Genomic DNA, 24,565 nt, shown 5'->3' on the forward strand with positions numbered 1-24,565 from the left:
TTGCCTACTGGGATTAATAATTGTAACTGGCTATATGCGTAAACAAGCATGCCGACTTGAGTGACAGAGGCATTGTTTCCTTAAATTTTGAACAGGGACGAATGAAACTTGCTTCATCTTGAACTTAGGTTCTCAGACAAGTTAATAGTTTTAGCCATGACCAGTTTTGGCTGGCAATTCCAGGTCACTGTTAATATTGAACTTGAGATGGCATTTGGTTGGAGTGAGAGTGTGGTGCTAGCAATCCGTGAAGCCTACTGCCTCGATCGACGAATACATTTGAGTGCATGTTTGTATTTAATCCGTGGTTTAGGATGTAATTTATTCAGAGTATCCCACTCGTGTCATAACCGTCAGTTTTATCGGTTACGGAGGCCAGGATACAATTGAGCCACAAACTTTCCCTCATGTATGACCCAGCAAGCATTTATGGAAATGGGCTGGACGGCAAGTCCGTACATTATACAATACAGCGGAAGTTAGCGACTGCTTACTTACTCCCGGTTCCTTACTGTAGTATGAAGGTCTTGCAGCAACCTGCGGATGGTCGTCAGTTTGCCGTGGGCAATACCCGGTTTCCTCCCACCATAATGCTGGCCGCCGTCGTATAAGTGAAATATTCTTGAGTACGGCGCTAAACACCAATCAAATAAATCAAATAAAATACTGTAGTCGGGGCTCCGGAAAGGGGCCATCGCTTACCACTATATATTAGTTTATTCAGAACATGCGCGTTATACGTCTGTACAAATATTGTAGAATGGTGTAAGGATTTCCACTTGTTCCCCCGTTCAACCTTTGTCCATCCATCTATCTGTCTCTCAGTTAGAGCGCTCACACGTCTGCTTGTCCGCTTGTCTATTTGTCCCACATATACGGCAAAAGGTTTAATTCTAATAGTATGTAAATGACCCCCGTGACAGAACCATTATAGAAAGACAATATAACCCTAGAGGTAAAATATATGAACCTTCCATTCAACTTTAGTGGGTAAATATTGGGTCTTCGTGTTCTCAATAACGCTTATTGAGGGCCACCCATCTTGATCGCCCATACCTGTGAACAAATGGCTATCGAATCACACTAGTTTCTTTTTTGCTGCTTTAAATGGCTATAAAATCTGTTCAAAGGTCCACTGTCGTACACACAGGGCCAATTTTTGGTCAGTGGAGTTTTCCTGTCTGTAAAGACCCCAAAATGGCCCAGATATACAGCAAACATTAGCGCATAATATTTTTTATTTTAATGGCTTTGGTGACAAAACCGCCATTTTGTGCCGCTCCAGAAGACATTGTGCTCTGAGAAACTCAATATATGAATATTCCATCTTATAATCTTTGGGCAAATATGGGTAGTCCATATTCTTTTATGATCCTTAATGAAGGCCACCCAACTTGATCGTCCTATCCAGAACTGTAAGGAAATGGCTGAATAAAATTTGGTCTTCCTGTCTGCAAAGACACAAAATTGACCTAGATATTCACAAAACGTTTCATACGGAAGCTTTTAAAGTAAGTGGCTCTTGTGACAAAGCCGCCATTTGTGCCGCTCTAGAAAGACATTGTGTACCAGGAGACTTTAATAATGATTTATTTATGTATTTGACTGGTATTTTACGCCGTTTTCAAGAATATTTCACTTATACGACGGCGGCCAGAATTATGGTGGGTGGAAACCGGGCAGACCTCCGAGGAAACCCACGACCATCCGCCGGATGCTGGAAGACCTTACCACTTACGGACGGAGAGAGAGCCAACATGAGTTGAACTCACAGCTAGCGCACTGGTGAGAGGCTCTTGGGCCATTACGCTGCGCTAGCGCGCTAACAAACTGAGTCACGGAGCCCCCGTTTCAAAAATGAATGTTCCATCAATTTGTTTTGGGACAAATATGGGGTCTTCATATTCTGTTTGATCCTTAACTAAGGCCACCCATCTTGGTTCTGGTGGCAAAACTGATGTAATATATAACTGGCTCTGGTTACAAAGCCGTCATTTGTGTCGCCGTACAAAAAGAAATTGATGCAAAAGAAATTAATGTGATTCCATGGGCATTTCTTTACAGGGACGGATAGGTCGATCAAGATGGGTGGCCCTAATTAAGACTCATACAGAACATAAAGATCCCACATTTAATGAACAAATTTAGATGGAACGTTCACGTATTGAATCTTCTAAGTGCACCAATGTCTTTCTACAGTGGCACAAATGGCGGCCTTGCCACCAGTCATTTATATTGTACAAAATTAACATTTTGTTGGGTTATTTTGAGGTCTTTGCACCCCATTCCATTGATCTCACCTCGGTGTGCACGAAAAACGACCTTCTAACAGGTTTAATTGCTATTTAAAGCGACACAAAAGAAACTAATGTGAACTTACCTTTTGATGTGTTTCTGGGCTATTTTGGGGTCTTTACTGACAGGAAGATCCCGTTTTATTGACCCCAGTTTGGTCTTGTGTGCACGACAGAGTATCTTTGAACAGGTTTAATCGCCATTTAGAGGGGCACAAAAGAAACTATGTGATTCCATAGCCATTTCTTCACAGGTGTGTTTAGGGCGAACATAGCATGAAGAAAACATGAAGACCCCATATTTGCCCAATGAAATGTCAATGGAACGTTAATATATTGAATCTGCTAAATGTGCAATTTTTTTAGAGCAGCACAAATGTCTTTTTTTTTTACCAGACCACTTAAATTTTACATATTAGAGTCCAGTTTTCTTTTGTTAATGTCGTTCATTTTGGGGTCTATTCAAAGAGGGAGACCCCATTTTATTTACCTCAACTTGGTATTGTGTTCACAACTGAGGACCTTTTAGCAAGTTTAATAACCGTTAAATCTCCACAAAAGAAGGTATTGCAAATCCATAGCCATTTCGTCACAGACATGGATAGGGCGATCAAGATGGTGGCCCTAATTAAAGCTTATACAAAGCATGAAGATTCCATGTCTATACCTACAGCAGATTTTATTGACGTAATGTCGGACTTGTGTTCACGACAGAGGACCTTGGAACAAATTTAGTAGTCATTCACAGAGGCACAAGTGAACTTAATGCGATTACATAACCATTTCTCCATGTATGGATAAGACGATAAAGATGGCCGTTATTAAAGATCATAAAGAAGACGGAGGCCCCATTTTTACCCCACCCCCTCCACCCGGTTTAAGCTATACTTTATCATGTATTTTGCAATCATTACAGAAACTAATTGACCAGAAATATCTGCTGAAAAGTGTAAATGCGTTGAAGCTTTATAGTGTCAAATAGGCGAATAGTCTACACACGAGAGCATCTTCTGGAGCCTCTCTAGTTTAGAATAAGGAACGGGGAATAGGTAATCAGAGTATAACTTCAGCTGAGAGATTATACATTGAGTGGTTTAATGGAGTCTGTACAAAGGGGGATAACCAGGCGCCAACCATTTGGTCGTTTCACATCAGCTTGCCTCCCTTCCAGCATGGTTATTTATCTTTTAAGATTCTATGTTTTCATCGATTTAGAAATCACAATAAGTGTTACAAATGTTAAAAGCTTCAACTCACATTTGGAGAAAATTTCGGAACATTCTTAAAAAAGGATGACTATAGAAGAGTGTACAATACAACGTAGAAACAGAACGCTGGTACTAACACATAAGAAAACCAACCCTTGAAATTTGTAAAAACTCAACACAAGCAAAAGTGTGTAAGTGTGTAGTATACAGCAACACTGTGCGTAAGTGTTTAGTATACGGTAAAACTGTGTGTAAGTATGTAGTATACAGTAACACTGTGTGTAAGTGTGTAGTATACAGTAACACTGTGTGTAAGTATGTAGTATACAGCAGCACTGCCTGTAAGCGTGCAGTATGTTGTAACCATGGGGAAGAGTGTAGTATACAGTAACGCTGTATACTGTAAGACTGTGTTTTAGTTTGTAATATACAACAACACGGCGTGTACGTGTGTAGTATGCATTAACACAGTGTGTAAGTCTGTAGTATATAATAACACTGCGTATAAGTGTGTAGTACACGGCAACACTGCGTGAACGTGTGTAGCATACAGTAACACTGTGTGTAAGTGTGCAGAATACAATAACACTGCGTGTAAGTGTGTAGTAAACGGCAACACTGCGTGCTAGTATGTAGCAGATAGTAACAGTGTGTGTAAATGTGTATTATACATTAAGACTGCGGGTAAGTGTGTAGCATACAATAACGCTGCGGGTAAGTGTGTAGTATACAGTAGCACTGTGTGTAAGTGTGTAGTATACAGTAACACTGCGTGTAAGTGTGTAATATACAGTAACACTGTGTGTAAGTATGTAGTATACAGCAGCACTGCCTGTAAGCGTGCAGTATATAGTAACCCTGGGGAAGAGTGTAGTATACAGTAACGCTGTATGTATGTGTGTAGTATACTGTAAGACTGTGTGTTAGTGTGTAATATACAGCAACAGTGCTTGACGTGTGTAAAATACAGTCACACTGTGTGTAAGTCTGTAGCATACAATAACACTGCGTGTAAGTGTGTAGTATACGGCAACACTGCGTGTACGTGTGTAGCATACAGTAACACTGTGTGTGATGGTGTAGTACATGTATACGGCAACGCTGCGTGCACGTATGTAGCATACAGTAACACTGTGTGTAAGTGTGTAGTATACAGGAAGATTGTGTGTAAGTGTGTAGCATACAATAACACTGCGGGTAAGTGTGCAGTATACAGTAACACTGCGTGTAAGTGTGTAGTATACAGCAACGCTGTGGAACCCCTAACTAGTAGGAACTCCGAGGTGGCACACAACCGCCAAAACTAAATGAACCAATTCCCTCACTGGAGACTAGTCGCAGTCGACCGTTTGATGACACCGGTATACGGTTACTTGGTAATAAATATTATTGTCGGGATTACAGCTGCCAAGCCTGAGAAGAGCTTTAAGAAATTGTGGATCCAGATGTGCACCAAAACTGTTATGGATTTGTGCTTTGTCTACAGTCAAACTTTGCAACGCTGTTGTTGAATTGCTGATTGACAGACAGACAAATGTCATCAAAACACGCCCTTATGCGAGTTGGAGGAATCACGATCCCCAAATGTAAGTAACAATACATAAGGTCAAGGGTCAAGTTGTCAACGTGATTTTTATGTAGGGATGTGACATGTTAATACGCCCTTCGTAGAGGTCAGCGCAGGCTTTGTAACATCTCAGAGCATTTCCGGAAAAAAGGTGTCGATATTTTCGCTGGCATGCCAGCCACTTACAGTAACAAACACGTACGTGCCCTATACAATCGGTGGGGTATAGTTTATAGAATGCATTGAATTGCAAGAAGACCTCATTTGGTGCCTAATTAAAGCGAACGCTGAGCTCAGAAATAAGTTTGGTAGATTTTGTAAACTTCAAGAAACAACGTTAATGCTCTAAGACAACTCTTAAAACGTGTGCTAAAATATGCTGTCAGCTTTGAACGAGGAAGGGCGGACACTGATGACCTCACCTCTCGAAAACTAACTTTTTTCGATTTTTCTCACAGCACATCGGAACAAATGCACGTTCTGTGTAGAAGGAATCGTGAATCATGAAGGAGGCGCTTTGGGTCGCAATCATATGCGCAACTGCTACGCTAGGGGGCCTGAGCTCAGGTATGTTTGTCTATTTATTTTTTGTTTTTTGGTGTCATGACATACGTTCCGAGAACGGTTTGAAATTCCAAAAGTCCACGATAACAACCAACTCGGTAATTCTCGTATAACAGGTAGTGACTAACCTGAGAAATGCGTTAGAATAAATTCACATATATCAACAACAAAGACAATACACTGTAAATTAAAAACATATAGGGGGCCCTCGTGGCTCAGTTGGTTGGCGAACTAGCGCAACGTAATGGCCCAGGAGCCTCTCACCAATGCAGTCCAGTTCATGCTGGTTTCCCACCCGGCCGTAAGAGGGAAGGTCTTCCAGCAACCTGCGGATGGTCGTGGGTTTCCTCCGAGCTGTGCCCGGTTTCCTCTCACCATAATGCTGGTTGCCGTCGTATAAGTAAAATATTCTTGAGTACGGTGTAAAACACCAATCAAATAAATAAATACATAAAAACTTATAATCATATAATGTGGAATATATGTCCATATTTTTAAAAAATCTGTAAATAGAGTATATTTATCGTGATTAGTTTAAGAAAGTTCAATGATTTACTTAAATGTATCAAACCATACAGCATTCTTCTCTTAAACAATTTCTTTATTTAAAAATGTTCACTGTGCCCCGTTGTGGTAAACCGTTGGTTGTGGTAAGCCGTTGGTTGTGGTACGTCGGTAGTTAAGTTAAGCTCTTGGTTGTGGTAAACTGTGGTTTTGGCTGTGGTTGAAGTTATTCTGAGGTTGATCTAACCCGGTCCAAGCACTGATTTATTGAATGACCAGAGCTCTTTTGCTCTCTCTTCAGTGTGAGTGATCTTGCCAAAACATGCCTAAAACTTGTTTCATTTTCTTTTCAGGACCTTAAATCATTAAAATATTGTGAAATTGTAATATATATGATAGGGTATAGATACCTTTTGATGTTTACTAAAAAGAAAATAAAGAACATCACTACTTGCATGTTTGTTTCAGTGTGCAACCAGTGGTTTAAAGGCCAATGTGTGCCGTCCATCGCACACTGTCAGCCAGGTAGCCGTGTGCGTGTGTTCGTGTGCCAGAGTCTGCTGCGCGTGTGCTGCACACCTCAAAAAGTGGCACACACTGTTGCCATGACAACGTCTATTCGACCTGGAACAGAGACTGGGGCGACTACACCCAATCCCGAGATGCCCACAGGTATTTTTTTTCTGATAAAACATTCCTCACCAATCAGTAATTTACATGACTGGGAAAGAAAGACATGCGTTTACACATAAGAAGGGAAAGCAAACACATCATATTTTTTGTAAGTAATTAAATATAAAAAATTATCAATTTGACAAAGACAATATACTTCATATATGGATTGCGTGTAATTGTTGGAGTTTAGGTCAATTTTTTGTACCAAAATTAAATTCTGTTGAGTTTACAAATAAGGTTGCGAAAGGCATATATTTTAATGGGCGTCTAAGTATGTCAAACGTTTTGGGGCTTTCAAGTAATTTAGAAATTAGTTCGCAAGTGTTGTGAATCGTTTTCTCTATACCATATGACTCTTTGTGGATAAGATCAATGACCAAAACTTCATTTCATAGATGTACACAATAAATTTAGGTCGATTTAACATGAGATGACAACTGTAAGATTGAAAATTTTCCAACATCATTGCATAATTGCTTGTGTGTTTATACCCCTATACCTTTGATAGTCCGGGTTCAGAAGGTATCCAGAGAGGAGAATTTGGGGTATGTTGTGCTGGTATAAATGATATAAACGGTGGTGACAGGCTTATATTAGGCAGAAGACTTAAACAACACATTGTCTGTTTTCTTTTCCAATTACACTGTTGAATTCACGCACCTGGCACTAAGATTATAGACACTTTTGTTTCGGCACTGTGTTTATTCACCTTATACTTAGGCCTGTACACATGAACCATGTCACGGGAGAAGGCCTGACTCTCTTTGTCAATGACAAAACACGTTTTCATAATTGCGTAAATATTCATACCATGGTGTGAAAAGTGTTCTCTTCATGTTAAGAGACTTCTCGCACAGACCGGAAATGTTGTGTTGTGACATACTTTAGGCTTAGAAAAAACGACCCGCTTGTAAAGGGCGGGACGCGAGTTCGACCACTCCCCTTGCTGGCTCACCTCTTTTTATTTATGTCTGAAATGCGGTTGAGGTGACCTCGGTGAGATAGAACTTCGGTACTTTGATCTGGGGGTTTGCTTGAATTCTACCAGCCGTTACACTGAGCACGATAATGCAGTCGTTTCCTGTATGAAGCAAAATAATACAGAATAACTAATGATATTATTAAATATTTTTGTCAGGTTTCATTTTCCTCTCTTTCATTAACAAACCGTTAAAATTGGTGTGCTATATGCACATGTAGACTGGGACACGTTTCCACGCATTCCAGGGCATCTAACCTGAACACGATACAAATACATGTCCTTGTACCTAGAAGATGATTTAAATAAATTACATAGGACAGACTTCGTACCGCATCATTTCGATTGATATCAACAACATCCGCAATGGGCACAGCTTTATGTTATTAACCTTCCAGTGCAAGTTATTGTGCAGGAGAGTTTCAAGTATATGCTCACTTAAAATCTGCCCGGCCGTCTATTTTCTGCATGTAAGGTATCATACTTTTCTTCTATGTTTTTTACATACTGATTTTACTGCTTTACTGTATTTTGAATTCTTAAGTTTTAAACTAAATATAATTTTTGATTTGAATTGTTGTGCTCAGCTGTATATGTCACGTCAAAGTTGGACGGTTGTTGGTGTACACGTGTTGGTGTACATGTGCTGGTGTACACGTAACGTCAGCACGTAACACTCTCCGATGTCTATTCATTGCCACATAAGGGGTCCGTGATATTCGTTTTTCTCTTCTCTCGAAATCCAAGTTATCTGACAAATGTGACAAACCGTGGATAATGATTTCAGAAAAGCGTGAGTGTGGACAGAGCCAGTTTGAGAGAAAGGACATTTTCCGCGTGGTAGGGGGCCAAGAGAGCAGCCGGGGGAGTGGCCCTGGCAGGTAAATCTTGTCATTAAGGAGAGACATTTCTGGATAACTACAATGTACGTTGTGATGTTTATGTAAAGCCAAGGTATTTTGGATGACACCAAAAACAATTACGCTGCAGGAAACATTAACACAGAGAAAATTAAAGCAAACCGACTCATTTACTCATTGGTACTCTTACTGACATAACTCTGTTTATTTGACTGAAGTTTCAATGTCTTAGCCAAGGATATTTCTCTTATACGATGGCGGCTAACGCTGTGCTGGTGGGGGGGGGGGGGAGGAGGAGGCAAGAGTCCGGGGGAAAACACGGCCATCCGCAGATCACTGCAAAACCCTTTCACGAAAACAAGTGGAGAGGAAGTGACTGCATTGATCATGTTGGCATGGAGCTAGTGTTTTTTTTTTTCTTAGATAGCAGCCCACTCTAGCCACTTCGGCACCAAGGCTCCCATAGACATAACTGAGATACTTTTCACCTTCAGGGTCAGCAGTCAATTTTACGGTAAAGAAATTCTGATTGAAAGCGACATTGAGGCACTGACGAACAATGATTGGCTAATTATTATTTAAAAGACCCTGGCTGAAGCACACTGTTAAAGCGCTGTGAAACTCCACTGACACGGCCAAGACAGCAGAGGTCTCACGTTTGAATCAAACTACACCGTCTCAAAATCAGGAGGCACACCTTTTCCTCCACTCCTAAGCCCCATTGCTGTTATATAACTAAAACATCCTTCGAATAAATCAAAAAAGTTTAACTTGCTTTTTCCGATAGAATCCAATGAGACGCTGGACACGAGGAAAGGATGTTCCGGATCCAGTGTGTTATATAGAGAGTTTTTTTTTTTTCAAAAGTAGTGGGTTTGTCAACGTTTATAACAAATTGTTCTTGCCTCTTCTCATGTTACCTAATTCCTTGGACACGTGCAACAAAAAGCATCCAAAGTAGCAATCTAGGTCCTGTCAAATTTACATGTACTTATGAAGACTATGCCATTTTTTTCAGGTATCGCTGAGGATAAACGGAGAACACGCGTGCGGAGGGACACTGATATCCGACCGCTGGGTTCTGACAGCCGCTCACTGCTTTACTGGGTAGGTGCCGTTTTAGTGAAAGATTTCTAATAATTTTATTTAATTATTTACTTATTTTTATAAGTATTAACACTATTTTATAGAAATGGTTGAATAGTTTGCTGCAGACTTCCACTTGTGCATCGCCACTGTATGGCTTAAAGCAGTGTGAATCCGGCGTTAACCCGCGGTAAGCCATTCATTCGACGCGTATATGATAAAAGATACGATAAATACACTTTACATTAGATGGGTGTTGCCTTATATACAGTGTTTTCCATTATTTCATCTCTTTCTAGACCGTCGATAATTTTATTTCACAAACACAACGGATCAACCCAATATTACTTGTCTTATATTTGATCCAAATGCAACAAATACAAAAAGGACCTAGTTGTATTAACTAACACTGGTATTAAGTCATATTTTATATTTAAAACTTTAGCCAAACTCAGTAGACAATGCTGTTCTCCGAAATCAACGTTTAACAACAGCAATTTTAGTTGATATTGAATATAATGACACACAATTATTTTTAGGCTAAGTACAAAATTAAAGTTTTGACTTAAAGTTAAATCTGGGATTAAGTCTTAAACCGATTTTGAGCAACCAGGCCCGAATACTATTGAAAGCTCCCATATGATTTCAATAGTACTGAAAACCAATGTTGGACTTTTAATTGCAAGCCTTCTGCATGGTGTAGGTATAACCGTTACACCCTTGATGTAGTCTGGGAGGTATTTTCGGCTAAATAAGGTTACTGAATTGTTTGAAATCAATGGGTCATGTAGGCTACCCGGACAACATTTAGTGTTTTGACATATGAATGAAGCCGCTTTTGGATATAGTGCCTAATTGTCTTTCAAATGATGCTTGCGTATTTATTTATCTATTTTCCATTTTGCTTTGTTTTCTTTCAATTTAATATGAATATCATCCATGGAAATCGTTGCAGGGTGTCGAGCTTGGGCCCGGTGCAAGTTGTCCTCGGCGATCATGACAGAGGGCGTCGGGAAGGTACCGAAGCCTCCCGCCGCCCGAGTCGGGTAATAGTTCACGCCGGCTTCCCGTCACAAGCTCCCGTACACGATATCGCCCTAATCAAGCTGGACCGACCTGTGAACGTCACGGACTACATCAGGCCCGTGTGCCTACCGGATAGTTCGGCAGAGTTTGACCGACAGACGTGTGTGGTGACAGGGTGGGGCGTCACCAGGCAAGGTAAGATTAATTTATATTTTGTGATAACGGCGTTCCTTTCCCCTACTTAATGTCGAATCTCTTTCAATCTGAATTCACCGCTGTGATCCTTCTACACTTGATTTGTGCGTTATCAATTTGTTCAGAAATCGTTTAAGGCAAAACTACTCTGAAATAAAGTAAATGTATATATCAGAGGAAAGACCATTAAAAACTGTCTAGGATAATAGTTGATTCTGTTTTTTGTTTAATTTGTTTAACCAAACAAAATGCATTCAAATATTTTATTCTATGGTAGACTCCCCTGACCACAGTGTAACCGGTGACGTCACATATCGTTTTTGTTACCTAACACACGTTAGACTGTTACATTTCATCATCCATAGTGGATATAGATCTATGCAAACATTCGCTTTGAAACGATTTATTTCAGGCAAAACGTATAGATTTGACGTAACTGATGCCTTCTGGGTCACAACAGACCATTGTAGAATCTGACTTTTTAAAACAGTTTTACTCGGTTAGAAGATTTTAAAAAAATATATAAAAAATAAAGATTCTAACTATTTTCCTTGACGTTTATTAATGATCTTTCATCTGATAAATACGTCATTTTAGAGTGGCCTTTGCCTTTAATAGCAAACAACGGACTTTTCTTTACATTGGCTTTTGATCTGATGTCCTCTATGCAAGAATTGCCACACTTTCGGCACTGTTAGTCTACATATAAAACATTGTAGGGTCTTGTGCATATAAGGGATTAGCTTGCCAAATCGCCATTTTCCCCGCGATACATTTTCAATAATGAAAAGTCCTCTCCTCATAAACTGACGGCGCTTGTTTAGGTGGAAAATTTCTGGACAGGTGCAACCCAATAAAGCAAACTTTTATTTTTTATTTTATTGGTGTTTTATGCCGTACACAAGAACATTTAACTTATACTGCGGCAGCAAGTATTATGGTGGAAGGAAACCGGGCACAGCCAGGAGAAGCCCAAGAGCATGAGCAGGCTGCTGCCAGACCGTCCCACGTATTGCCGGAGAGGAAGCCAGCATGAGCTGGACTTGAACTCACAGAGACCACACTGATGAGAGGTTCCTGCGTCATTACGCTGCGCTAGGGCGCTAACCAACTGAGCCACGCTGGCCCCAACAAAGCAAATACAATATATTTCACGAGGAATGACACAAAACAGTAGAACATGTTTCTGTCCGGTTTCCTCCCATCCTATTGCTGGCCACTTTGGTATAAGTGAAAAATCCTTTTGTACGGATCCAAAAATAAACAAATAAGCACAAAATATATGATGATTTTAAATGCAAAGGCTGGCTGCTCCGTGCCCTGATCATACCTGTGCTTTTATGTGTATTTGAACCCATCGTGTGTCCAGCGTATTTTCAGGGTAGTTATAGTGTACTTCGTTTAGAGAGTCGTCTGTATTCAGCTGAATAAGTAGTTCAACTGTATTTTCTTTGTAATAATATGTACGATGGAAATTTTGATAGCGTGTATGACGGATTTTGCACACAGCTGAATGTAACTGACTATCCAAAAGAAACGGACTACAGTTGCACGAGTTACAATATGCCGACATTCCTCCACTTTGTCTCTGTTGATTTGTGAGGGTCGTCTATGCATGAACACGTCAAACACTGTTATAGTGACGCGGAATAGTCAGGTGTTTAAGGCCGTACTTAAGAAAATTTCACTTACACGACGACATTAGGGTGGGAGGAATCCGTGCAAATCCCTTGGGAAACCCACGACCATCCACAGGTTGCAAGCGAATATACATGCACTTTTAAAACATATTGTGGTGTAGCACGCTCTTCAGTGAATCAGTGTGAGTAAGTCGGAATTGTTGAGAAATATTCCAGTTCGAAACATTTCAGGTGGTCGGACGGTATCCACTCTACAAGAAGCGGCTGTTCCCATCCTGTCACGTAATCAGTGTTCAGCCCTGTACGGATTCAAGGTGGATCAAGCAGCCAATCTGTGTGCCGGATATTTAAACGGGCGTGTTGATGCCTGTCAGGTGAGTTATTAAAGAGAAATCTTCCCTAAAATGTATCCAACTGAAAATGCAATGTCCCATGGTGTCAACCTTCGCCTTGGTCAAGCTAGACTCAAGTCATGGCATTGTGGAAACCCCACGGGATTTCTGTATACAGTGTTGTTTTGTACCAAAGAGTGCCTGCCACACAGCACAGTGCAGTCTCCAGGCAGTGGCAGTGTAATTGGAAATGCGGCAGTTTTGAAATGTATGCATACCACAGTTTTATACGTGGCTTTTCTGCTGAGTACAGCTGGGCATGTGTCTGCAAGACACCGTACAGCATCGTGCGTGCACACTGACAGATTTGGTACGTGATTTCCCTGTCAATGTTTTTCCATGATCCTGGGGCCACTACAATGCACCATGGACATGACTGAAGTAAAAGTGTAGCTATAACAACAGCGAACTTAAATATCAAAATAGTAACTGTCTCAACCACCTGAAATGTTTCCATGCCGATTTGTTTGGAGATTCTGTATGTCTCCTTTTCTGATGCAGGGCGACTCAGGGGGCCCTCTAGTGTGCAAGAACAACAACTCATGGGAGATCGCTGGAGTGGTGTCGTGGGGGGATGGATGTGGAGAGCGATACAAGCCTGGGGTTTACACCAGGGTCACTGCTTACACAGGGTGGATTGAGAAGGTCATGGATAAATACGAAAAAGATGTGTGACGAGCTAACAAAAAGCTGTAATAAATATTTCAATATTGAAGGAATTATTATAGTGTGGTTTTTTTATCCAGAATAATTCCAGAAAGAGAAACCTTATACGTGGTTTGCTAGTAAAGGCTATTTTCTGTGGAATCATGTGCTCTTAGTTCACGCATTGTGCTGAGAGCACGTGTCATGGTGTTCTCAGACCCCATCTTTACATGAACATCCTCAGCACACTTTTATGTGTGTATCATCACAGTTTCATATTTCACAACACTTGTATGTGTACGCCTGTAGGTATATATTTTATTGTCCGCCTGTGTGTTTATTTATTTATTTATTTATTTATTTATTTATTTATTTATTTGCTTTGTGTTTTACCCCGTACTCAAGCATATTTCATTTACGGCCAGAAGCCAGGAAGAACTGAACTTGAATTCACACGGACCGCATTGGTGAGAAGCTTCTGGGTCATTACGCTACGCTGGCGTACTAACCATCTCCGCCAATGAGGCCCCCATGTGTATCTTCAGGTCATGTTTACCTCATCTCGGTGCACGATATTCTTGAGTTCTACGTAAAACTCCAATTAAATAGATCAATAAATCTCGGCGCACGTGTATGCGTTCGCAGTTAATGCCCGTGTATAAACGATACAATTTTATTTGTATTCATGTTACGAAGTGAAGGATCTAGCCACTGCAGTACAGTGGGATACCTCCTCACGCGTAACAACTGCACAGTGTAAGTGCTCTCTGGTGGCACGCGGTACATGGGAAGGTCTGTCAGTGGGATTTCCCAGGGCTCTTCCCGGTTTCCTCCAACCATAATGCTTCCGTCGTCGTATAAGTGAAATATTCTTGAGTACTGCGTAAAACATCAATCAAATAAATAGATAAATAGCAGTGTAAGTGTGTCTTACATGGCTATACTCTGGACTGCACAGTTAACAAAATGGAAAGTATCATACAACTGACTCAAGGAGCTGCTTACAAACTTTTTGACATGGGCCGAAATAAATGGGTTTCGAAGTGCGAGACAAACTTAGACAAACTGTTTGTGTGGTTTATTTCTCGTCTTTCAGCAATCCCATAATAAATCCGTTCTGTCAAATTTTACAAAAAATAAACAGGGGTGTTACTTACAGCGAAACTATTAGCACCTACAGTGTTTCCTTTGATCGTACAAAAAAAACAACTACCTATGCTTAACCACACCCAGAATCCATGGACGACTTCTGTTTGAAGTGCTCAGCGTAGAAAATGTATACCTTGCCGGACGGAAGTGACTCACACCTTACTTAACACAAGCAGTAAGCTGTCTTCCTCCAGTTAAGTCTTTTTTTCAAAAATGTCGCCGGTATGTGGCCCATATCTTCTGCGAGTTCCACCAAGATGAAGATCTTTTGGCTGTTTGCTTTGTTTAATTTGACAGAGCATCTATGTGAAGGTAAGATTATACGAATGTGTAATATTTATTCACAGTATTATATGTTTGTCTGTGTAATATCATCTTCCGCTGATAACTTAGACACATTACAGTACCCACCCCGGCTGCATACATTTAACACTAATACATGTATGTCCATTGCTTGGTCTAAAACACGTTGCTGCCGTCGTATAAGTGACATGAAGTAACATTTAAATTCCAAACGATGACCTGATAGAAAAAAAAAAACAAAAAAACAAACGTGTTAGTGATTTTTTATCTTCTTTTTCCTCGTGCAGCTCAGATTAGTTGTGGGAGAAGTCGTTTTGAGAGGCCGGGCATTCTCCGTATAGTCGGAGGACATAAAGCAGTGCACGGAGAGTGGCCATGGCAGGTATGTACCAGGACTGTTTCGTGTTGTCTATAGTCTTTATGTGTTCATTTTGCCATTCAGATCCACGAACCATTGTCATTTTACACTTAGTACACTTTGGGAAAAACGTACACGTAATGTTGATATTTGTACATATTTTTTGATAACCTTTGGAAAAAAGTGTACATGCACCGCTGTTATTTTTTGTACAGATACATGTAAAAGAAAAACCGTTAGGAAAGACATACAGACGTCGTTAGTTATACGTATAACAGCATGCATGACATATGTATGCATGTCCCCCTGACATTTATACGGATAGTCCCGTTTGGAGTACACGTACACGTGTCGTGTGTACCTGTGTTTGCCCAGCCAGATAAAACAACTAGCGGAAAAGATACATCTACCTGTAACACCTCCATAGACAATGGTGTCTAAGTGTACCCTTGATGTTTAAGCGTATCATGTTTGGGACAGACATGTACTTGGTCTATATTTCCATTATGGATTGCTGAGGTGAGCGGGTAGAACATATAAGCGCACTTTTAAAGTATATTTCCTGATGGAAAAGTTGCATTGCCTATCCATTTATATCACGTGGTCTTGTTACCTGACCTCAGGGCGACAAGGCATCTTTCCACTGCATCCTTAAACCACTGTTTTTTTTTTTGTTTTGTTTTTTTAAATGTCACGGTGACAAACACATCACACCCCATCGAACTATACGCCTCTTAATCTTCTGGGCAGACAATGTGGTCAATCCTCATCAACGACAATTCCGCCAAAGCCCACGATTAAAATGACTTATAATGTGTTGCGGTTCCCATGAATACGACCTACAAACTGAGCTCGTTTCAGTCGAACGATCAGTCATTCAAGCAAACCAATCAGTAAAACTCTACGTCTTCTCGTCATCATATGATTGAAAAATTGCTATGTACGACTTTGACATCCCATAATTCATACATATTTAGATGAATACAATCCAGATTTTATGAAGAGTAACCATTACAGCTCAATCTGACAAAATGTCGTCAGATACTGTTTACGTAACTGGTTTTCGCAAATGATCTTGTCTGTGTCACATGTAGGCCTGTAACACTTTGGGCAGACTGAGCTTACGAGTAAAATATTATTGATGTAGGAAGTTTTGTGAAAGCCTCCGGGCCCAGCAGTACATTAGCTCTGGGGTGTGAAACCTCGCAGTGTGTCCACTCTCTGCTGTACGTCACGTTCTCTGGGTATTGTGGGGTTATGGCCGCGTTTACTCATTGTTTCTGTGGCTGTAGACTAGTGAGCCACAACAACGACATCATCACGTCCCAAACCGCAGCATAACTATGTCAGACTGGTAGCGAAATAAGTGCAAGCACACTTACTCTGGAGCGAGAAGCGGATCGTCAATCAGGTTTTAATGAAGGATTGATTGCTTGGGGTTTAACGTCGTACTTAGCAGATTTTTTTAGCCATATGCGGAGTTATTATGTGTGTGTACATATAGCTGTGTCGTTTTGTAGCAGGGCAATTCCTTGCCGCCAAAGTGCAACAGCCACTGAAGTATCATGTCGAAGACACCAGACATGACACCGCTCCCATTTAAACTATACTGAAACCGAGCCAACCAGTCCAGTCTCCTTGCTCTAAGCTCTCGGTACTGAGCTCCACGCGAAGCAGCAACAAGTATCATTTTTAAAGTCTTTGGCATGATCCTTCCCAAGTCTGATCCCGGGTGTCCCGATTTCGAGGCAGACAATCTACCCCATTAGGCTACCGAAGCGGTGGATCAGATTTTAGATATGACATATTTTAACATATTTTAACAGGAGGGGTCTGAATGTAAAATAGCATCGTCTTTTTGCAGGACGTCAGATTTATTGAGAATCTGCGCATGTACTCCTCAGTTTACTATCTCTTCAAGACGTGGCTGAAATATGGTGAACGTAGAGATCAACTTTAACTCTGGGGGAAAACTTTCAAACCCCATATTTCATTCAGACTGGTATTTTTCGACGAAATTTTTCCGAATCCTTATATGTATATAGAGGGTTCGTTCACGCGAAAAAAAAATGAGTATCAATGTAGGCCCTGAACTACAATCTGTTCCCTAAGTCTCAAATCAAGCGTCTCCAGTCTGGTTGTGTGTATCATCTCTAATAAGTAGCAAAATTTCAAACACCGCAACTCTCGACATTTTCATTTATTTTATTTAGTACTCCACGGGTCAAGGTTATCATGACCTATTTTTACACCTGTACTACCTGACGTCGCCAGTACTACCTTCAATGATATTCATCCGATACAGCGTGGCTAGCTTAGAGGAATTGGCCTCGTAATTATTGATCTAGAATGTAGAATTTGTTTGACCTCTGGTAGTTTATACTGATGTCTGTTTCGACGCCGAGATTTTGAGTTCCAACTAAAATATGAAATAACCGACAAAGATTTGACCATACAGCGTCGATTCTAACGGGCACAATTATGTTATAAAGCGTTTTACAAGCCAACATCATCGGGTTGTACAGAGATAACACCGTCTGAGAGACTTGCTTGCAACCTTTCGGCATATATTCAAACACCGTTGTCCATATATGTCCATCTAAGTGTCGGTTCTTTGTGAACTTTTAAGTGCATAATAACCACGAGTGGAACCTATTAACTTAGTTGAGTTTTATCCCAGCTAAATCGTTCACACCATTGCCTCAGTCGTGTTACTGAACGTATACATTTTATTTGTGTATTGGCACACTTTTCTAAACACCTAGGATATCCATCTAGGATATATCTGTTGTTGTGTTATCCACAGATACGTGTACTGTGTCTTGGGGTTTATTCCAATGAATGAATATGTTGAAGCCAGGTACAGTTAAAGTTATTCCCCTTGTTCCGTTCTATCAGACTGAACAGAAAATGTGTAGAGTGCTAAATTTTTCTCCGGCATTTTAACCCAACAACCGTTTTTGTATCACATATGGGAGGATATGTGTAAACAAATGTATGGGTAGTCTTAGAAAAGAAAAGGCATTAACCTGAATGAAAAAGACGCCTATGTCCTCAAACATGTATAAAAAGTGTGCTTATGCACTGTTTAAACAAATCTGCTGTCAGTTTTGGTTGACTAAGCATATCCGAGGCCTAGTGCCTGCTGCTGGCTTTAGCATCCGCGAGGCCTGAACCCTTTGTATTGTCTTAATGTGAGTATATGTTATATGTGATGAGAACACAGTATTTTGAGTAACTGCAGAAAAGCGGCATTTAGTAAATTGCAATTAACATCACTGCATTTTTTTTTTACCCAATCCTGAATAAGCCATGGTGCCTGGGGTGGGGGTGGGGGGATGTTAATTGTCACTAATTGTTCGGCATTCAAATGGACAGTTAGAATAAAACCCTGAATGAGGTAAACTGACAAGAGACCGAATTTCACCGGTTACGGTGACCATTTGCCGGCTAGCACGGTGTCTTCGCTGCGCTGTGTTTATTCTCTATGCAGTATGTCTTTAGATATTTTGTTTTCCTGTATAAACTACGATTCTGCTGGTGGAAAAGGCATGCCTGAGTTCTGGTCTCTTTGCATTGTTTCGATATGGTTGTATGTTAAATGTGATGACAGCACAGCAGTTTGATTATTTCTAGACCAGGAAAGTGTAATAAATTGCAATTATCATCACATTTTTTGCATAATTCTGCTGACGTCATGGTGCTAGGGTTCGTGTAAATCAAACATAAACTTGTTAATTGTTTATGCTCATAAACTTGTAAAGTTAGAATATAACCCTGACTGATGTAACTTGACTGGAGGCCGTATTTCTCCGGTAGCTATCAACAATTCGGTAGCTGTGAGTTCAAGACCAGCTTAGCCTGGCTTCCTAACAGGTCGTACGTGCGAAGGTCCTCCAGCAACTCGCGGACGGTCGTGAATTTCTCTTGGGCTCTCCTTTCCATAATGCTGACCGCCCTCGTATAAGTGAAATGTTTTTGAGTAAGGCGTAAAACACCGATCAAATAAATAAATAAGTAAACACGTGTGGCAATTTGCCAACTATCACACTATCGTCGGTACACTGGTTTTACTCTGTTTGCTGTACGTCTATAATTACATTGTTTTCTTTTGTCACTTGTATGCAGGTCTGGTTTAAGAAGGATGGACGCTTGGTCTGTGGGGGGAGCCTGATAAGTCGTCAGTGGGTTTTGACCGCTGCCCACTGTCTGGATGGGTAAGTTGCAACCGCAGTTGGGTTTGAAACATACAATATCTAAACCACTCAACTGTTAGTAATATACTAGTACTATATATACCCTGCCAAACTAGTCTAGCAAACCAGCATAACACCAGAGGCCAGCTTCACAAAATGTCTCAAAGATAGGCTTAGACGGCTATCTCAGTTAGCCGACTAGCAGTTTTGTCTAACCTGTTTCACAAGAAAATATTTGGCTATGGTCTAAAGCCGCATGTCTTTGAAAGATAGCCCTAAACCCTTAGTCAAATCCGAAAGTCGTTAGGATGAATCAAATTCTGAGTTAGAGTGTGTTATCGGTACCATTTTTTAAAGCTGATTTTTTGGTTGGATGAAAACATGAACAAATCAGCTTCTATATATTGTTATGTTTCCGTACTATTATTAAATGTTTGTATTATGCTGCTTACAATAATATGTTTTGTGAATGAATGCTTCACTGTTTTGTAATTGATTTGTATGGGTTATCTCCCCTGTAAATGAACCACTAGATGTCAGTACCTGTGTTACTATACCACGCGATTTGCACTATATAAGGCCGTGTCGAGCTGTACATCGGCAGTTCTTGCAGAGCTCGCTCGGAGAACTCGTCTCTCTTCCTGAAAAAAGGCCAGGCGGGTATTAAACGAAGCTTACAGCCTGCAGAAGGCTATCGGAGCTTTTCACGCCAGCTTCTGTCCTGATTACGAGGGCCGGACTGAGTGCTCACGCCGGTGCGTGCGCATTACCTCTCTGTATATATATATCTTCAATAAACTGTCGCAAACTTATCCAGTGTGTTCTGGTCCGTCTATCAATCTCGGGAGCCCCTGCTCGAAACAAGTCTGTCCCTGAGCATTAGGCTTCATGGACGATCCTTATAATATTGTGTTACCTGGTTCCGTAACAACATCAACAAACTAAGGTTAAAAAAGAAAATGATAGACCTCTCAAACGTATGCGTTGTTTTTTTTTCGCTTTGACTGCATTTTGAGAGAGAGATTGCCCTTCCTCTTCAAATATTGATAAAGATGAAAATGACGAAGAAATCACCATCTTATAGTGTTATCTCTTTACAGTAATTTGAATCTCATTGGTTTCCGTAAGTATGGTATGCCTTTCGAACTAGTTGCCCATTGCATCAGGTGCAGGTCTCCAAGCGAAATTAGGGAAATGTTGCAAAGTGGCCAATCAGACCACAGAGGCGTGTTGTGAGTTGAACTGCTGTATCCGGCATTTTTGGGGGGAGGGAGGGTGCAATTTCAGGAGGAAAGTATTCGAAATGGAACAAATTTTTGCGAGCCTAGTTTTCCACTGCTTTGGCAGTGGTTTTCTGTAGATATTGCTAGGCAACCACGATCCATAAATAAATCTTATGATCATATACGCAAAATCCAATTAAAAATATAAACCACAGAAAGTAATATATACATGTTTCGTGCAGGATTCGGACTTTGAAAGGCCTAACGATGATTCTTGGGGATTTCCGCACCGGATTCGCCGATGGTAGTGAGGTGGCGCAGGGATTCGCACGTGTCGTGTTACATGGAGGATACAACTCACGGACTATAGCCAATGACATCGCGATGATAAAGCTGCAAGTACCGATAAAAAGTACAGACTACATCCGACCTGTTTGCCTACCCGCGAAGACCGCCATGTTTGAAGGGAGGGAGTGCGTTGTTACTGGCTGGGGTACTACTAGTCAAGGTGAGAGATCACGCTCACTAAAGCTAGCATTATGCGTGCAGACCATTGGATGAACAACTAGAAATTGCATGATAATGAAAGTAAAATGTAAAGGAGTTACCTTTGGATATGCTTGTTTTACACAATACGAAAGCATATGTTATGATTTGTAAAAGGGCGCTGTAGTGTTTCAGTGCAGTGTATTTCGTACATGTACTTTATACCGAGTATCTTGTACATATCAAATTGTGACGTCAGACGAAGCAATGAGTTCTTGGTGTCGAAACAAAGCATATGGACTTTAACATCTTGAATTAGAAAAAAAAATGTATTATAACTGCATTTTCTTGTAATAATGTCCAACGTACCAATGTGCAGAGCTTGGGTTGTTACATGACACTGACAAAAGGCAATTTTGGTAGCGTGCATGGCTCACTTTACAGACAGCTGAATGTAGGCGATTCTCTAAAAGTAATAGATTATAGCTTGAGTCGTGAGTATATTTGGTTTTTATTATTGTTACGCATAGGCGGAGGAATATCCGGGACATTGAGGGAGGTGACGGTGCCTATCCAACAGAAGTCAACATGCAACAAACTCATTGGCCCTGTGTTTAATCCGAAAAAGAACTTGTGTGCCGGCAAACTGAAGGGAGGAAAGGACGCATGTCAGGTAACAGTTAAACGAATTCACGTCACAGTATTTACAAAAAAGGAAATAAACATGCACAGTTTAATAATTTTATACACAGGGTTTCCAACTAAGTAGCATATATTTGAAATAAAACCATTTCGTTCATTCATCTAGAGTTTCCAGTCACACAATAGCCCAAAATATTGCTCGAATTTGATGGTGTGTCATTGTGTCACTATTTCCTATCTAAAATCTACTCCGGCTCATGAAGAATATACATAATCAAATCTTCATTTATTCCACACTCATCGGGTTAAGTTTCCATTCATCCATTCAATCGAGTCTTCGTACATCTAAACAATTTGCCACTATTTTGCAGGGAGACTCTGGCGGACCGTTGGTGTGTAGGGGAAGCGACTCGTGGAAACTTGCGGGTATTGTGTCATGGGGGTATGGATGCGCCAGGCCAGGTCGGCCGGGAGTTTATACTAAGGTTAGCGCTTACCTCCCTTGGATACAGCAGGTCATGATGAGAGACCGGGTAAAGACGATAGCCAACTTCACATAATGACAGTTCCTTGGTGTTATGTGTGGCTGGCCTACTGACTCCATCCTACAATATAGGCAAAGTCAACAGATGCCAGTAATAACATATCAATATAAATTTACCGTATAAATATTTATGTCTTACGTATAATTATTCTATCAGTAATCAGTATACACACATACAGCTTCAAGTACATGTATGTCTTGTCGCATTTTAGCCCTTCTGTGTCGGAACGAAATTTCATGATCACCCTGTATGAAAGTTCAAATGTCCCTGCATCAGTCTGTTGGCAAAGATGTGTAGAATTCCACGTTTATCCATGGGGAGGTTACCAATCTTCCCAAAAGCAGTTCGCTAACTGGCCAATGGGACTGATTGACTGGTATTTTGTGGGCACGTTAATTCACCGATTGGCGTTTTGAGGGCATGTTAATTTCTGGACTGATATACTGGCGTTTTATGCGCACGTTAATTTATGGACTGATAGATTGGCGTTTTGTGGACACATTAATTTATGGACAGATAGGCTGGCGTTTTGTGGGCACGTTAATTTATGGACTGACAGACTGGCGTTTTGTGGGCACGTTAATTTATGAACTGATAAACTGGCGTTTTTTAGGCACGTTAATTTATTAGGCTGATAGAGTGGCGTTTTGTAGGCACGTTAATTCATGGACTAATGCATTAGAGATTTACGTGCACGTAATTGATAAACTGATTTATTGGCGTTTTGTGGACACCCTCATTCATGGACTGATGGATTGGCGTTCTATGGGCACATTAATTGATGGACTGATTAATTTGCGTTTTATATGCACGTTAATTAATTTGAATTGATTGATTGATTGGTAGTTTTTGAGAACGTTAATTCATTAGATGATTGGTTTGAGTCTATGGGCACTTTAACCGGTAGAATGACTGGTAGGTTAAGGGTATTCAAACTGCGGAAAGTGTCACGGGCGGGATAAACCAAAAGAGTTACTACCTCCATGCGACGCACAACGGCAGATAGAGATTATTGCGTCTACCATCGGTGGAAGGCAAGCCATCCCCAAAGAAATTTATGCAAGACTTCAGAAACAGACATGAGCACAGGACACGAACATATCGAAATGTCTGCATAAGGCTGGGAAAAAATACCCAACGCTTTCTTTGTTCTAGAAATGAAGGCCCAGTCACACCTGAGCTACGACATCGTACATGTATGACCTCTGCGATTCTGATGCGGTTGAATTGTGGTCGATAGTGTCCGGCTTATCCAGACTGAAACCCAAGAATTTGAGTAATTTACCAGCGCCATTTACGTAATTGCGTAAAATCACAAACTCTGTATAAGACTGATCAATATAGTTTGCGTTGCACAACAGGGCCAGACCGACTTTAAAGATTTTAAAATTACGTCGTGCGCAAATCATCCAAGCTGGTTTTGTGCACCTACAGAAACAACCTACCGCCCCTTAACCGATGGCCTAGCAATCGCTGTGGATACCTTCGAATTCATCAAAATTAGAGATATCTCTACATTCATTCCGAGATTTACGAAGTCTATTTATCGCTCGAAATTAGTCTTAATAACCTAATCTAACTTAATTCAAGACGCTGGGGACGTGTGATTTGCTACTATTTATGCACTTACAGAAACAGCTAAAATAAAACCCTAACTCAGGTAAGTTGAAAAGAGACTGTATATCACTGGTTACGTGTGACCATTTGCAAGCTGTCGTTGATGCTCTGGTTTTGGCCTCTATGCTGTGCGTCGTAAGTGTAGGTGTGACTGGAGCTTTAGGTACAAACGCACAGTTTTTGTGAGAGCACATGGTGCTGGCTTTCTCAGCGTATGTGGCTCATTTTCAGTCACACCATGCCTCTTCCAACTTGTAATACATTGTTTTTTTTTTGTTTTGTTTTTTTTGGAGGGGGGAGGGTTGCAATCAAAGTTGTGATTGCCTGTCATAGCCCTCATTCATATTTAATGTGATTTTCGGGAGGAAAAGTTATATTTTTATGGACTCAGGCCATGTAAGGTGAATAATT

The 24,565-nt window shown here is 40.7% G+C and overlaps 1 protein-coding gene across 1 annotated transcript; it reads left to right on the forward strand.

Moving 5' to 3' along the window:
- The first annotated feature begins 5,572 nt into the window (after positions 1 to 5,572).
- LOC135462992 (transmembrane protease serine 9-like) lies at positions 5,573 to 22,567 on the forward strand. Its single transcript, XM_064740316.1, has 11 exons — positions 5,573 to 5,636; positions 6,606 to 6,809; positions 8,579 to 8,672; positions 10,693 to 10,958; positions 12,830 to 12,972; positions 13,492 to 13,635; positions 15,082 to 15,096; positions 19,574 to 19,662; positions 21,107 to 21,372; positions 21,881 to 22,023; positions 22,364 to 22,567. Exons 1-11 carry the CDS (start codon positions 5,573 to 5,575, stop codon positions 22,550 to 22,552), a joined length of 1,617 nt encoding a protein of 538 aa, XP_064596386.1. The 3' UTR covers positions 22,553 to 22,567.
- The last annotated feature ends 1,998 nt before the right edge of the window (positions 22,568 to 24,565 follow it).

This window comes from Liolophura sinensis, chromosome 2 (assembly GCF_032854445.1).
Source record: "Liolophura sinensis isolate JHLJ2023 chromosome 2, CUHK_Ljap_v2, whole genome shotgun sequence".
Classification (NCBI taxonomy): domain Eukaryota; kingdom Metazoa; phylum Mollusca; class Polyplacophora; order Chitonida; family Chitonidae; genus Liolophura; species Liolophura sinensis.